General features: G+C 53.0%; 6 protein-coding genes across 6 annotated transcripts; 3 read left to right on the top strand and 3 right to left on the bottom strand.

Annotated features, from left to right (window-relative positions):
- Positions 1-622: 622 nt before the first annotated feature.
- CGCS363_v013380 (putative dipeptidase) lies at positions 623-1,627 on the bottom strand (the record flags this gene model as incomplete). The annotated part of the gene is made up of 1 exon (XM_036645229.1): positions 623-1,627. One exon carries the CDS (start codon positions 1,625-1,627, stop codon positions 623-625), a length of 1,005 nt encoding a protein of 334 aa, XP_036490036.1.
- A 914-nt stretch (positions 1,628-2,541) lies between these two features.
- liz1-5 (Pantothenate transporter liz1) lies at positions 2,542-4,164 on the top strand (the record flags this gene model as incomplete). Its single annotated transcript, XM_036645228.1, has 4 exons — positions 2,542-2,746; positions 2,807-2,828; positions 2,890-3,335; positions 3,389-4,164. The coding sequence occupies 4 exons, from the start codon at positions 2,542-2,544 to the stop codon at positions 4,162-4,164; spliced, it is 1,449 nt and encodes a 482-aa protein (XP_036489708.1).
- Positions 4,165-4,960: 796 nt separating this feature from the next.
- On the top strand, positions 4,961-6,720 carry ada2a (Adenosine deaminase 2-A; the record flags this gene model as incomplete). The annotated part of the gene is made up of 2 exons (XM_036645227.1): positions 4,961-5,775; positions 5,826-6,720. 2 exons carry the CDS (start codon positions 4,961-4,963, stop codon positions 6,718-6,720), a joined length of 1,710 nt encoding a protein of 569 aa, XP_036489707.1.
- Positions 6,721-7,989: 1,269 nt separating this feature from the next.
- Positions 7,990-9,197, bottom strand: swnR-2 (Oxidoreductase swnR; the record flags this gene model as incomplete). Its single annotated transcript, XM_036645226.1, has 4 exons — positions 7,990-8,207; positions 8,277-8,898; positions 8,948-9,080; positions 9,193-9,197. 4 exons carry the CDS (start codon positions 9,195-9,197, stop codon positions 7,990-7,992), a joined length of 978 nt encoding a protein of 325 aa, XP_036489711.1.
- Positions 9,198-12,660: 3,463 nt separating this feature from the next.
- Positions 12,661-13,281, top strand: rpl22 (60S ribosomal protein L22; the record flags this gene model as incomplete). The annotated part of the gene is made up of 4 exons (XM_036645225.1): positions 12,661-12,675; positions 12,766-12,813; positions 12,887-13,083; positions 13,155-13,281. The coding sequence occupies 4 exons, from the start codon at positions 12,661-12,663 to the stop codon at positions 13,279-13,281; spliced, it is 387 nt and encodes a 128-aa protein (XP_036489710.1).
- A 258-nt stretch (positions 13,282-13,539) lies between these two features.
- Positions 13,540-14,526, bottom strand: mcfL (Mitochondrial substrate carrier family protein L; the record flags this gene model as incomplete). The annotated part of the gene is made up of 2 exons (XM_036645224.1): positions 13,540-14,363; positions 14,421-14,526. The coding sequence occupies 2 exons, from the start codon at positions 14,524-14,526 to the stop codon at positions 13,540-13,542; spliced, it is 930 nt and encodes a 309-aa protein (XP_036489709.1).
- Positions 14,527-15,584: the final 1,058 nt, after the last annotated feature.

Raw genomic sequence — 15,584 nt, 5'->3', positions numbered from 1 at the left:
TCAAATGTTTTTAGTTCTCCAACATTAAAGCTCTGGTTCACTTTTCGAGCATTTTCCTTGGTAACGATATACCCTTTTTCCTGCACCAAGAATGAAGACACCGCAAACGAAGCGCAATCAAACAGACTACCCGACCAGGAGAAGAGGCCACCATCGCCACAATAATATGTGTAGTTGAAGGATCTGGTGCTGTAGTAATCAGTTCTATTGGTTAGTTGAATCGTCCAAGGCTGCGAGTCATCTTTAGGGTAGACTCTGTTGAGCGCTTCTGGCCATGTGTAGCCAGTCGTTGCATTGACCAGATGCTGCTGATCGTCTACAAGTTCTATGTTGAGGATAGGATTGTTAGACATTGGAGAGGCTGAAAGCACCACCCAATCGACGAGGAAATGACGGGATGTAGAAATTGGGGAGTTTTTGAATAATTGAGGAAGTTAGTATGGGCAGGTGTCGCATTTATGCGAAAGTGTACGCTCCTTAACGTGCAATCAAAAATAGAACACTCTGCCCTCACAGCCTGATGCTGACCACCATCCCACGAAACCACTATTATCGATCACCATTTAGGCATGTTCAATATAGTTTACTCGCATACTTCTTTCCATAAGAGAAAAAAGAAAAGCTACGACCCAATGATCTTCTCGAGATATTTCAGCCAATTCTCGCCAAGAACCTTTTTCATCTTCTCCTCGCTCCAGCCTTTTTTCGCCATTGCTACAGCCAACTCCGCCCGATCAGCCAACGGACCCAGAGGTTTGACGACCTTTTGACTGCCCCAAGGGGTCAGCCTCCTCGCGTACCCCTTGTCTTTGTTGCACCACTCCAGAAATTCGCTCGGCCTCGCGTGCCCTTCGCTTGAGTCTGACCCAATGCCCACGAGATCCTCCCCAATCAGGCCGATAACATAATCGAGCACATCGACATAATCGTCAATTGTGCTGTCGTTACCCTTGGGCATGTGTGGCCCGAACTGCGACAACCCGACGAAGCCACCCTTGCTACCAATGAGTTTGATCAAATGGTCTGACTTGTTTCGCGGGTGGTCAACCAGCCCCCCAGGCAGAATGTGGGAGAAACACGGCGGCTTTCCATCGGGTGCGTACACAATAACATCCTCCGACGTCTGCGGTCCGACATGAGAAAGGTCGCACACGATCCCAAGCTGAGCCATCTCGTCAATGACCTCGCGCCCGAACCCTGTCAGCCCGCTGTCCCGGGCCTCGGTGTAACCACAGCCTGAGTAGTTTTGAGTGTTGTATGTGAGCTGCATCTTGCGTACCCCGAGGTCCCTGAAGACGCGGAGGTAGTCGAGCTGGTCTTCGATCCCGGAGGTGTTCTGCCATGAGAGCAGCACAGCTGTCTTGCCAGCCTCCTTGGCAGCGCGGATGTCGGCAACCGTATGCGCTTGCACGATCAAGTCGGAGTGTTCTTCGAACCAGCGCTTCCATTGTACGACATTGGCGAGGCTGCCGCGGAGGCCTTCCCAGAGGCCGCAGGTACAGGAAACACCTGCGATGCCTCCTTTGTGCCAGGACTCGAAAATGTCGCGGCCCCAGTTTGCGATGTTGAGGCCGTCGAAGTGAATGGCTGAGGCATAGATTGCCCGGGCTCCCGATTCCGTCACCATGGTGTTTGAATTGTTCACGAGGACTCAAGAATGGTGTCAGATCCTGGTATTTCCCTGTTGGCTAGATTCAAATGGAGTGAAGTAGTAGGTGAAGCTATGATATTCAGGCGAGACCTCAATCTTGAATCAACGTTCAAAATCCCGAGAGTGAGTAGCAGCCTTCATAGAGATCCCACCGGCGCTCTACCGGGACCTAGTACAGAGATACGGCAAACTAACAGCCTGTCGGGGAACGTCCGGTAAGAATTCCCAGGAGCGGCAATCGGCCCACCAACGGCATGGGTTTCAACGGATCCTTCGATAACGCAATTGCGATGCCGAATTGAACCATCAGCATTCGAATTCTTCTCATCTCCCCCCCATTGGATCATTATTCCTGTGCATTGGAGCCGATTCAGTGGTTGCCTCCGACCACTGTACAAGGTATCTTCAAGTCAAAGGCCGGTCACCCATATCGCTATCGGGATAAAGACGTGAATGTTCGGCGTCGGCCCGAAGATAGTCATCAAGGAATTTCTTGGAAGGAAGCTTGATTCTCATCGGGTATTGTTATCCCACGTGGGATTTGTGCTCTTGGCACCTTAAACCCGAGCTTGCCCCATGTCAGCCTGTCGCATGAATGCGACAGGTTATCAGAATCGGAGCTCCAATTGGATACATCGAACGTCGAAATTGTCTTATTAATTCTCGATGCAACCGTCAAAGGGAGTAGTTGTCGGGGCTTCTCCGACTGTGGCGGTTGACGCCATCACTGGCTGGCTATTGCAAGAGAATTCAGCCCGCTAACCAATGGCTCATGTCAAGAGCATACTCTTAAGACCCTTACAGATGTCGATTTCCTGATCTAGAACCACGATACTCGTTGGTCTGTCGCTTTCACTCATACCTGGGTCGAGGAACGCGACCACGACAACATGGATCAAACTTCAACCAATGACGGCAAGGATGCCGTTTCTGTCTCCATCGAGCCCGGCCAACGCCAGTCAAAACAGTCTCTACGAAAAAGAATTGCAGGAATTGTGTGGGATAGTCTCGACAAAACACCGGAAGAAAGACGTTTCATTGCCAAGATAGATTGGTGGATTTTGTCGTATTGTTGTGTCGCGTACTTCGTCAAGTGTGAGTCCTCTCATTGACGTAGGTAAACTCAGATGTGATGGGTAGCTAACGAATTTCCAGATCTTGACCAGACGAACGTCAGGTGCGAATCTCGTGGCTAGTCAAAACCTCTTATAACAACTTCACTAACACTATTCACGCAGCAATGCATACGTTTCTGGCATGAAAGAAGACTTACAGCTTACCGGCAATGATCTAAATTATCTTACAACTTTCTTCAACATCGGCTACATCATCGGCCAGCTGCCCTCCCAATTGATTTTGACACGCATCCGCCCATCTATATGGCTTCCGTCATTGGAGCTCATCTGGAGCTTTGTCGTCATGGGCATGGCCGGTGCGAAAAACGTGCAAACCCTCTGCGCCCTAAGATTCATCACGGGCCTGCTGGAGGCATCGGCTTATCCCGGAATCATGACTCTCCTCGGCAACTGGTACACGCCACAAGAACTTGGGAAGAGAGCCTGCATCTTCCAGGCTTCATCTGCTGTGGCGCAAATGTTCTCGGGGTATCTTCAGGCTGGTCTCCTTGCTGGTATGGACTACCGCAACGGAGTTCGAGCCTGGCAATGGCTTTTCATCTTTGACGGTATGAAGGTTGTCTTTTCCAGTCACCTCAGCAATAGCTAATATTAATTCCAGGTATCATCGGCATTCCAGTCTGTCTCTACGGCTATTGGGCTATCCCAGATCAACCGACGTCGTCTCGAGCTCGGTGGCTCAAGCCTGACGATCGAAGAATGGCCATCGGGCGCATGGAAGCTTGCGGTCGTGAACCCATCCGCAAACTCACCTGGCGCACCATCAAAGACATCTCCAAGGGCTGGCCTGTCTGGCTCTTCAGCGCCATCTTCATAGCACATGTCCTTGGTATCCGCATCTATGCCTACTTCAACGTGTGGCTGAAATCCACAGGCCTGTTCACGCCGGAAGAAATCAATCTGATCCCTACGGCGGGCTATGGAGCACAGGTCTTCTTTACATTGTCCTATGCGTGGGCGAGTGACGCGATTGGTCTTCGTTGGCCTCTTGTCATAGTTGCTTGTACAGTCTCCATCATTGGTACGATAATCTTGAGCGTATATCCCGAGGATAACATACCAGCTATGATGGCCGCATGGATTCTCACCTTCCTCGAGACCGGAGCCGGGGCTCTCATCATTACTTGGGTCAACGAGGTGTGTTCTCATTCTGCAGAGCACCGTGCCGTCATTATTGGCGTCGTGGAAACGGCTGCTTTCACCTTTCAGGCGTGGGTTCCACTCTTGGTGTACAACACGGGTGATGCACCCAAGTTCCCCATTGGATACGAGATGGCCACGATGTTCTTTGCGTTGGAGATTGTTCTGACTCTGGTCATTCTTTGGTGCTCGAAGAAATGGCCCGTCCGAAAGATTGAGGTAGTTGAAGACGAGTGATGCTCCAAGATTCCACATAGAAAACAATCTTGTCCTTCGGCTAGATGTATTTGGCCCATTAGCATGCTCAATTGAATAAAGCGTTCCTCGTAAAACACATTTCGCTGTGAGTCAGTAAGACCGGATCTCCATACCAAGGGTGAAATCTCTTCAAGGTTATGATCTTAGATGAAATGAATCAGTCGCTGTGATCTCAGAACACTCAAAATTTGTTTCCACTGTTCCAGCCCATTGTTTAGGCTAAGACAATGCTTGGCTACCAGTCAGATAAGACTGTTGTCGCTCAACATATCATGTACAATCAGAATATTGGACGAGTCTGTGAGTCAGAGTCACGAATGAGTCATCCCGGCTTTGCTGAAAGCCGGACTAAGCCTGGATAAACCGGACACGGCGCCCCGGCGCCGAAGGCCCCGCCCGCCGCACCTTCCATAACCAGCTCGCCGGATCGGGGCTCCGGAGTGGGACCCGTTAGTGGACATCAGCGCACTGACCATTACAACCCCGCGTTGCCCCTCACCGTCGTCAACCGCCTAATTCCATCGCAATCCGCCGGCAACACAACACGTACACCACCAACCACTCGTCCTCCATATCGCAGCACCGGACCCGACCGGACGGAAACACCACGGATCCCTGTCTATCTCCCGGGCGTCAGCATCCACATTTTTCTCGGCGTTTGAGTTACCAACAAAGGCTCATCCAACGGACTTCGATAAAGAGTCACTAGGCGCGCAACCGTCGAGCATCTCACCTGATCTCACCTCTCTCAACAACCCCGCATCTAACGGCCAACATGTCTCTTAGCAACGAAGATTGGGAGGAGATCCGTCAGGAGATTCCGTCGACCTCGGAACCTTTCCTGGCACAATACATTAACGGCCGCGAGGCTCTTATCGCCCAGGAGCAGAAGTCTCGCTCAGATGCCTCCTTCCGCGCCAACTCCTCGCCGATTGTGAAGCGCGCGGCTGCCATCGTTGCTCGCATCCGTGAGGAGGAGAAGAAGACGACATGGAATGCTCAGGCTGAAGAAGACCTAGCAACCAGCCAGGGTCTGGCTCCTTTCCCGGGCATGATGTTTACTCTGGCGAAGCAGCGTCTCGAGACCACAAGACTGTGGCGTATCGTGCAAAAGATGCCCAAGGGATCGCTCCTTCACGCTCACCTGGACGCCATGGTTGACTTTGATTTCCTATTTGAGGTCTTGTTGAATGAGCCAGGAATGCACTTTGCAGCGAATGAGCCTCTATCGAACGAAAAGGCGTTGGCGACTTCGGGCGTTCACTTCAGATTCAGAAACAAGGAGACCAGCTCAAGGGCAGTCTGGGACAAGGACTACGTCCCTGGCGAGTTCAGACTGTTGACCACGGCGGCGGATGAATTTCCGGACGGTGGAAGGCCAGGGTTCTTGAAATGGCTGAAGGGACGCTGCACGATCTCCTTGACGGATAGTGTGGAGCAGCATCACGGCATTGATGCCATCTGGCGGAAGTTTGCCGATTGCTTCACGGTGACCAACACCATCATCCACTACGAGCCTATTCTGAGAGCGTTCCTGAGAAGACTGATGTCATCACTGCTGGCTGACGGTGTTTACTGGGTTGAAGTCAGGTAAGAGCACATTTCCAGCACCACGGAGGGGCATATACTAACGTTAAAAGATTCACTTGGCCCCTGAACTACTGTCGTACCAGCCAAGAGGAGCCCGAGAAAGACTACAACCACATGTTCCAGGTCATTGACGAAGAAGTCAAGCGCTTCAAGTCAGAGAACGCCGCCTTCTGGGGCCTGCGCACCATCTGGACAACCCTCCGTATCCTTCCTACCCGCGAAATCGTCGAGAGCATGGACAACTGCATCACCACCAAGATGGCTTGGCCTCACCTTATCGCAGGCTACGATCTCGTTGGTCAGGAGGATTTGGGACGACCACTCCGCGATCTGCTCCCCGAACTCTTTTGGTTCCGCAAGCAGTGCGCCCAGGAAGGCGTCAACCTTCCCTTCTTCTTCCACGCCGGTGAGACGCTCGGCGACGGCGACGCGACGGATCAGAACCTTTTTGATGCTGTGCTACTCGGCACGCGCCGTATTGGCCACGGTTTCTCGCTGTACAAGCACCCGCTGCTCATTGACATGGTCAAGGATAAGCGTATCCTTGTCGAGAGTTGCCCGATCAGCAACGAGGTCCTTCGTCTCTGTGGCTCCATCATGTCGCACCCGCTCCCGGCGCTCTTGGCCCGTGGCGTGTCCTGCGCGCTGTGCAACGACGACCCGGCAATGCTGGGTCAAGACACGGAGGGTATGTCCCATGACTACTGGCAGGCGCTGCAAGGATGGGAGAATGTTGGCCTTGAGGGCCTCGGCTCGCTGGCGGAGAACAGCGTGCGGTGGTCCGCGTTCGAGGATGAGACGCCGGCAGAGTGGACCGCTGGTGTCAAGGAGGCAAGCCTTGGTTCTGGTGTCAAGGCTGAGCGGCTTAAGCAGTGGTCGACTGAGTGGGAGAAGTTCTGTCTCTGGATCGTTGAGGAGTTCGGTGAAGAGTCCGACAAGGCGTAAGAGATGGGGGGCCGGGTGCTTCAACCGTCATGACAAGAGTGGTCATTCAACAAGGAAATTAAAGGGGCGGGCGGACTAGAGGAGCGTCAATTGAGGCGAAAGGCAACGGAATTTAGCATGTCTACAACGGAGTTCAACAGTAACGGAGCTACATCAACTGGCTGGTCATATTGGTTTACGACTTCAACACCGCGGATACAGGGGCATTCAACGCGGCTCTGGAAATTGGGGGTATAAAAGAATGAAGACAACACAACATACAATTTAGTAAGGCTACACCGTACGATAGGCGTCCAGCTGCCTTGATGGGTATCAAAATTCCCACCGTGCAAATCAAGATTTGAAAGATGGAATGACGTTGAGATACGATGTTCAATCCCTTGGACATGTTCGATCATCACCAATTGCATGCGGAAGCTCCGAGCAAAGGGCCCTGCAGCGTGCGCGCGCACGCCAAAGGTTCCTCCTCATGCCGTCACCCGGAGCGACGGCCCATCTACCGCTTTTGGGTATCCGTACATGTGCCAGGGTTCAGCAGCAGGTGTGAAATTGGCCGACATGAGGGTGATTGACCAATGGGAGACTGTTACCAGCTCGTCGGAGCGAGGGGAAATGTCAGCAAATGCAACCCCTTTTGGGAGGCGCAGCACGGGGGATGGGTGGGTTTCCTGGGACTTGGGACCATGTGCGTCAACGCACCTGCGCTAATTCATGTGGTCGGAGCCGTTCCAGGGGACCTGGTTGCTGCCTCTCGAATGGGTCGCCTGGTAAGGCTGATCGGTGAAGTTTGCAGCTAAACTGGCTGAAGTTTGAAGGATTCGTAGGCTTCCAGAGTACCGATTTGGGGTGGCTTCCTCCGGAGATCGGTACTTCAGCTCTTCATGAGGCCTCCTTGGATCACTGCGGGAGTTGAGAAGAGGTTCACAAATGTTCATAGGGAAACAAGACGCAATAACAGCTTATACGATTGACGAGCTATGAAGGTTGCTGCAATACAGAGTCTTGGGACTCAGTTGGTACTCGTGGCACGACTTGCAGCAAACGTGCGATCTAAATCGAGAGGCAGGGCTTTGCCTAGAAGTGATTCCATGGGAGCACATACATGATGCATAATGCATGTGCTTCGCAGTCTTGTAATTGTCAAATGAGAGTGGGTCAAAAAGAGGATGCGTACCACCACACCCAGAGACGATGGAGAAGGTGGGTGGGAGAAAAGAAACCGTCACGTTCATATATGCATCAAAGACCAGATGCATGCTCCCATTCCGGTCAACCAGAACCCCATTGCGACTCCAGCCAAACTCTGAAGCTGACGGGCTCGATGTCGACAGCCTCGTTGAGATTTGTTTGGCGGAAATCGTACCGACCATCAGCGGTGGCGATGAGTCTCTGGATGTTCCACCACTGGTCCCAATTTTGCCTTTGTTCGTAACTAGAGAGGTCACTTTGCAGTTTGGAGTATCGGCGGGTCCTAAGAGAGAAGGCAACTGTAGGGAATTTAGTGAAATGAACCTCATGAATTTGCGCTTCAGCTTAAGGGGCGGAACGATACTCACCTCCGCGGACATTGCTGCATTTAGCAAAGATGTCCCGAACAGACATTCTGTCTCCACGCATCCTGAATTCCCTCGGCCAGGTGCCTGGACCTAGCTCGATTGCAGCAGCAACGAACCGAGCAACGTCAGCGACTGAGGTCATGGATACCTGAACTGGCCTTCCTGAGCCGTTTGTCTCGATTATGTCGGCGGTTGCGTTGCCGACGTCGACAAGATAGCTGCCCTGGCCCTGTATATGCTGGTGAGCTCCCATTCCGTACTCTGCTAAACCGCCTGGAGCAAAGCGCTCGTATAGAATCCCGCAAGAGAATACGGTGTAATCCATCTTGCGAGACTTGGAGTTGGCATAGTGTTTCAGAAGCTCAAGAGCTTCGTTAGAGCCATAGTCTAGCGGATGGTCAGATGTTGACGGTCGGTGAGAAATGCAGCCTTCGAATTCGGCGGGGACAAATAGCCGGACACGGGAATGACGGGCAGCCTTGATGAGGTTGATCTGCTCCTGTCCGCGGATGGTGGATATGACTAGGTCGATTCCCATGAGGGCGAATCTCAAGTTCTCTTCGTCGTCATAGTCAACAACGGCTACTTGACACTCGTAACGTTGTTCAAACTCTGGTTTTGGCTGGGAAGATATGAGCTACTATCTGAAAGAGAGAGAACGTTGGTTTTACTTCTCTCGAGAGAACGACCAGCGCATTTGCTGTCAGAGCGATGTTGTGAGCTAGGATAGCAGCGAAACCACCGCCTCCTGCGATTGCAATTCTCATCATAGCTGCGGCAGTATGTGTGCGTTGGGAGATGATCCTGAGGAACGTTAGAGGAGATGTGCTTTGGAGGTTTTAAGGATTCCGGGTTATATGTTCGCCGCTCAAGGGGCTATTAGCGGCGGCTTGTAGAGACGACTTGCCTTGTGTACGCCATTGCTGTAACGTCGTGGCCGTGAAGTCGAATCAGAATGTCGATATGTAGTCCACACCACCTGAGAACAAAGGCAGTGACTCAAGTCGCTATCTGAATGCTACTGGTTATTGTGCTACAAGGCAACAAGACGGAAAAGCCTATCGGCTCGAGTCGAGGTCCAATCTAGAGTCGACTACGAGCCCAAACACAACTGTGAAGGCGGAAGACTCCGGTGTGCGATGGCGACGAGTCCAGAGTCCAAGTCATGTAACTATACCCTCAAGGCATCCAGAGCGGCTTCAGAGTAGTTACTGAAGATGAAGTGGGGTCCTAAACTTCGCTGTGGTGTGGATCGAGTGGTCGTAGACGAGGTAGTCAACGCGTTGCGCTCCGGAGGTGTCCTGATCATATTAGCCATGAGGCAGAATGCCGTTTTCTTAATATCATGTACCTGCCCTTATACTGGTAGTCGTAAACTGTACTTGCTCCGGGGGCTGATTTTAAGACCTGGTCGAGAAGGAGCAGCAAGGATGCCTGGCCCTGAGAAGCGGCTGCAGGTGCACACCCATCCGGACAAGAACCGACGTCCCAACTCCTGGGTCGCGGCACAGTTCTTCTCACCCCACAGCGGGAGTGTAAGTCATCTGAAACAATTCATCTGATAGCCACAAGTATGTCGTCTGTAACGTTTCCCGAAGTCGCGTCGTCCACCCGTCGTCATCGAGGGGTACGCCATGAGTCAACCCTGGCGTGAACACGCGATCAACGTCTGGCGAGACTAGGCCGCGGGGCCTGTTATTCAAGAATGAGAAGACCAAACAGATTTCGAGTTGAGACATTCTGGAGGGCGAGAAGGGCGTGGGATAAGTTGGGGACACACTCAAGGGCGCCTGGGGCTGGTCCAGGTCGAGCATGTGCGCGGGAGACACCGGTCATGGAAATTTGAGTTCGTACTCGCGGCAGATGACTGAGGTGACTACATTGTAACGATAAAATCTCAGTGGACAGCAAATAGGCAGGTCGAAGTGGGTGTGGTGGGAGAGTCCTTTAGCCCGGAGTCCGGCATCGAATGAGAACAGAAAGTGGGTGGTCTATGGCCAGCAGGTCCACTTCACCGAGGCTCAACCGGAGGAAAGATACCAAGACATTTGCAGGCAGGGGCCTTTGAGTTCTCGGAAATGTAACGGTGCTGAGCATGCCGCTGCGGCAGACGATTGGAAGGTGTCGACGTTGAATCGAGGGGTAGTCGTGACGAAGTGTACAACGCGTTGCGCCAGCCTGCCATTGGCGCAAATGCTGACCGGGGGAACAGGCTTCTGTGTGTATACACAGCCACGGAACTGGATGCCTAACTTTGCAGCAATTGGACCAGAGAAATCGTTCTCTGGCAAGCCAAACTCAAGACGGGTACTGTTGCAGTGACCGTTGTACAATGGAGATGGTCTGGTTGGGGGCCTTTTCGGTACGTACTTCAGCCCTATGCATAACCCCATTAGGCAAGTTTATGAATGCACAAGTAAAGGAGGGATTGTGCACGAACCAAGCAACCCCGTCTGTGCGTCAAAGGACTTGACCCCCTGCACTGCACTGCGGGAACTCACTCGCATCTTACCCAATCCCCATTCCTTCATCATCCTTCCCGCTAAACCAGGTCCAGCCTCCGACAGGAGAAGAATAACTTCGCCTCCATCCATCTTATCACAGCCTCCAGGCACTCCTTTGACTCCCTCATTCAGCGCGCCGAGAGAGAGGGAGCCCAAGTTGACGATAACCGGCGACGATGGGGACAGCCTTTCTTCGCGAATGCGCAACTCTCAAGCAGTTATCAGACGACCATGACTTTTGCGAGTAGCCTAGATGGGTTCTACTCGACGATGAAGACCATGAGCGAACCTCAGAGGATTAGCCTGCCGACTCTCCTCGAATCGAGTCAACCCAATGCCATGCCCCCCACCTGTATCCATGCCTCAGCTGCTCTCCTGCCAAGATATATGGTCAATTCCGGCGGACAGGATGCGGCTAAATCACCTTGTTATCTGATACAACAAGGGCCGGAGTGGCTATTACTGGCTCACTCTTGTTTAATTATTGACCGAGGCCAAAGTTCTCCGTTTAGGCAAACCGCAACGATAGGCAAACTTGTTAAGACCGACGTTGTGCGACTGGTGTTACGTGGGCCCATGGCGGGCCCATGGCTCTGATCAACGTCATCCGACCCTTCTTTTCCACCTCTCGACTACGAGCTGCCGAAGTCGTCATGATATAGGAGGCAGCCATCGCCGTCAAGAATTCCTACATTTACTCAGCCAGACCTGGCTGACCGAGACTTTGGCTGCCTGCCAGATGACGTTGGGCTGGCCTTTGATGGAGCTCAAGTACTCGCACGCGACCATATTGCGAACGCTGTACGAGATTAACATCACAAGAAAAGCGCCTGCGCATCACGAAAACCCCGTTGGGGTATTTCAGAAGGGTTGCCTGAAAACGCATAGCCCGCCTTGAGACTACGAACCCGCAGTTTTGGAGACGTAATATCGGAAGCCCTTGGTTGTAACGGCTGGGCAATGCCAGTCCTCCGAGAGATTCCACACTGGTCGTTCGTGATGAGCCTTCTTATTCGCCTGAAGGCGCGGACGAAGTCGGTTGACATTGTTCACTTGCCTCGAATACGAGGTGCCTAGGCTATTTCCATTTCTTTTGTGCATGACATTCGTTTCAAGTTGGAGTTGGCAACGGTTCGCGGATGCAAGATCCGACAAGCATCAGAGAATGATCGGATACAGGACGCCTGTGCCCCAGACTCTCACTGGTCCACCTGGAGCCGCAACACATGCCACGAGAACCCCCTTGGGAAGCGATTCGAGGGCACGAGAAGCCGGCACTTTGGGCGATCTAAACTTGACTGGTTCTGGACTGCAGACCTGTACGACTCGACGAAACAGAGCTGCATGTCAAGCCGGCCAATGACAGGCCCACGGTCGGCTCTCTGGGGATGACTCCGGTGATTCACGCAGCGGCATGCACGGTATTTCTGACGTGGGGGTGCAGGCAGAAGGCCAGGCAAACAAGCCCATTGTCCCGGTGTTTGAACTCTCGATTTCAATTGCGACCTTCGAGGAAGTCCTTTGCAAAAAAAAACATTGGAGGGAAGAGTATTGGTGTTGAAGGAAGACGGTGAATGGTGAAGGGAACCAACCTTTCAGTGTTCAGGGTTCAGGGATAGACCCACCTTCTAAATATGGCTAGTGTGGTGCAACCCTGCCCAGTGCCTTCACCTCGGTGAGCGCCACCCGGAAGAACCTCTGCTCCGCTGCCCTAATTTTTTTTCGCGGGCATTTTCCAGCCCACAACGAAAATCCACCCGTGGAATTGCGTGAAGTTCGGACTCCAGCGATCTCAAAAGACAAAAACCTCTCTTCCCTCACCACACCACAACCAACAGACGCAGGATCATACCTCTTTGCGTTCCACACATCCGTCCAAAATGGCTCCTCAAGCAGTATGTACATGATCACACCGCTTTGCTGTTGGCCAAGCCTCGAAAGAGGCGGCGGCGTGAAACAGTAGGCTAAGGTCATTTTTTCAACAGGCGATCAAGCGCACCGGCAAGGGCAAGGCCCAGAAGGTCACCAAGAAGGTAAGAATCCAATCCTCCAAGACGCCATGCGATTCGGTCAATCAAACAAGGCTAACCAATTGGCGCCCATCAGTTCATCATCAACGCTTCTCAGCCCGCCTCCGACAAGATTTTCGACGTCGCTGCCTTCGAGAAGTTCCTCCAGGACAAGATCAAGGTTGAGGGTCGCGTCGGCAACCTCGGCGACCAGGTCCAGATCTCCCAGCAGGGTGAGGGCAAGATCGAGATCATCGCCCACAACGAGCTCTCCGGCCGCTACCTCAAGTACCTGTGAGTAATTCCGAAACAGCTGGTTCCCGCAGTCGCATCACGCAGATTACTGACTTTTCGTTACCCCGCAGGACCAAGAAGTTCCTCAAGAAGCAGCAGCTCCGTGACTGGCTCCGTGTCGTCTCCACCTCCAAGGGTGTCTACGAGCTCAAGTTCTTCAACGTCGTCAACGACGAGGCTGATGAGGATGACGAGTAAACGTGACCAGTAACATGGTTTTACGTGTGCATGGGTCGGGTTCAGGTTACTTGGGTCGGCATGGGCACTGTTTTTGGCAAGGTTAAAAATGGGAAATACCAAAAGTTAGCACCCTCGTGTGCTTGTTGATCTGCCACCACACATTTTCGTTCCTTGATGCATCCGTGAGAAGTGATTCTGGGTATCCTTTTACAGTCTATGATATGCGTGTGTCCACCCACGTCTATCCATGTCTCCTTTAACAAGTGTACACATTGTCTATTCTGGCAAGGCGCGCATGACACCCTCGAATGCTACCAGCGCCATGGCATTGGCAGGGAACGCCCGCAAGAAGCACGGCAAGAACCCGCGCCAGTATCCCTTCCATCCGCTCTCCCTATACACCGTAGTCGCCGCGTCCTTCCACCTCCTGAACCGCGGCGTGCCGTCGTTCAGCCCGCCTCCCAGCGGATCCGTCATAATGCGCTGCTTCACAACGTCCGACGGGTAACTCGTCAGCCAGAATATCTGAGCACTCAGTCCTCCAGCCCAGAAGTTGATCGCCGGCGCGCTCAGCTTCGTGTTGTCCTTCATCCACCTCGAGAAGACGTCGTAACTGCCCCACCAGCAGAAGAAGAAACCCCTGAAAAGCAGCGTCGCGCTGAGACCGTGGTAAACGCCGCGGATGCCGTGGTGCGAGTAGATCTTCTTCAGGCAGTCGACGGGCCCGCTGTACAGCCGCTCGGCCTTGTTGGCGGCGTACTGGATCTGCAGGCGCGCCTTGACGTGCTCGACGGGCGCCGCGATGAAGCTGACGGTGCTGCCGGCCATGATGCCCGCGATGCCGTGTCCGTACGAGGGCAGGTTCTCGGGACCGGGGAGTTTGAAGAGGCGTTCGGCGACGAGGCGGCGGTAGACCGTCAGGGAGCCGAGCATGACGGAGTCCATGAACATCCAGCCGACGAGGGGCGGCGTGGCGCCCTTGTAGAGACCCGGGATTCCCTCATTGCGCAGTGTCTGTCCGACGCATTGGAGAGGTCCGCTGAAGCGGGAGGTGTCTGTCGTTTGGAGACGGACCTTGATTGTGTCGAACGGGTGGCCGACTTCGCAGTGTCAGTGATTGAGACGAGCTGGCAACGCCGTGAGTATGAGTGACCAACCTGAGAGTTTCGCGATGCCAGAGAACACGCCGGCAACGAAGCCTTTGTAGTTCTTCACTTCGGGCTTGGGCGCCTGCTCCTGCCTTTGCCTCACGTCTGCAGCCATCTTGTCTGGGAGGGTGAGATGAGTGCGATTGCGGAGTGAGATTTCTAGTGACGGGCAGGGATCACGATTTATTTTATCGTCACTTTCCGTCGAGCCGGCGGAAGATTCCGTGGGCTTTACAGGAGAGAATTTGGCTCCTGGTTACCGCAATGGCTCTCACACAATATCCATTGCAAGAACGCGATCAGTAAAGAACGTCGTGTACACCTTAAGTTATTAACTCCGTCGTCATGAATCATGAAGCTCTTTGGCTCGCTAAACAAAAGGAACCGACTCCGGGGTCGGATAAGCTTGTATCGGACCGACGCTATGGATAGATAAATACGGATGGTGTAATCGCATACATGTCAATCCTCATTGGCCTGTTCATTCCACGCGTCATTGCAAAGCTGTGCGCCGCGATAATGTATACCAAGCTACTTCAGCGGCAGTGGGATATCGTCGAGTCTGGGAAATGAGCCCCATACCGATATCTCCGCCTTCCATCCCGGCACCTCGTAGCCACGATGTTGTCCAACTGGTCCCGGCCGGTACACCCAGATCCTTTCCGACTTGGGATGAACCATTGATGTAAGCATCAATTCGACTTCAATCCTGGGTATGACTGCAGCGACGGAACTCAACTGCTTGATCATTTCGAGATGAATATGACCGGGCACTGATCTTTGCTGAGACAGTGGGATTTCGAGTCGGACATGGAACTGCTTAATATTTTTGAGTAATGTGAGCCTTTGACATGCTCCAGCCCAGCTGGCGAGAATTTTCTTCCGGGATGATGGCTTGAATGCGCCGTCGCTACTAAGCTTGACATCAAGCGACACTTTGTTGAGGCGAGACGAGAGGCCGTTTGCCAAAACCCCACTGGAAACTCTGTCTATGAATGAATCGAGCGAGAAGAAATCTTGAATTGCAAGGGACTGGTCGCAATGAGGTGCGACGTCTTCGTACATCCTTCGGCATGCAAGCAACAGAGGGAGTGGGTAGATGATTTGATCGTGAGGGCGCCTGATCAAGTCCAGGACAGACTTGTAAAACGCGTTCCCGTCGTCGAATCTTTC

Source organism: Colletotrichum siamense (assembly GCF_013390195.1).
Source record: "Colletotrichum siamense strain Cg363 chromosome Unknown KSG_Cg363_contig09, whole genome shotgun sequence".
In the NCBI taxonomy this organism is placed as follows: Eukaryota; Fungi; Ascomycota; class Sordariomycetes; order Glomerellales; family Glomerellaceae; genus Colletotrichum; species Colletotrichum siamense.
Note: the sequence above shows the minus strand (reverse complement) of the source record. Positions and strands in the feature narration are given on the sequence as shown.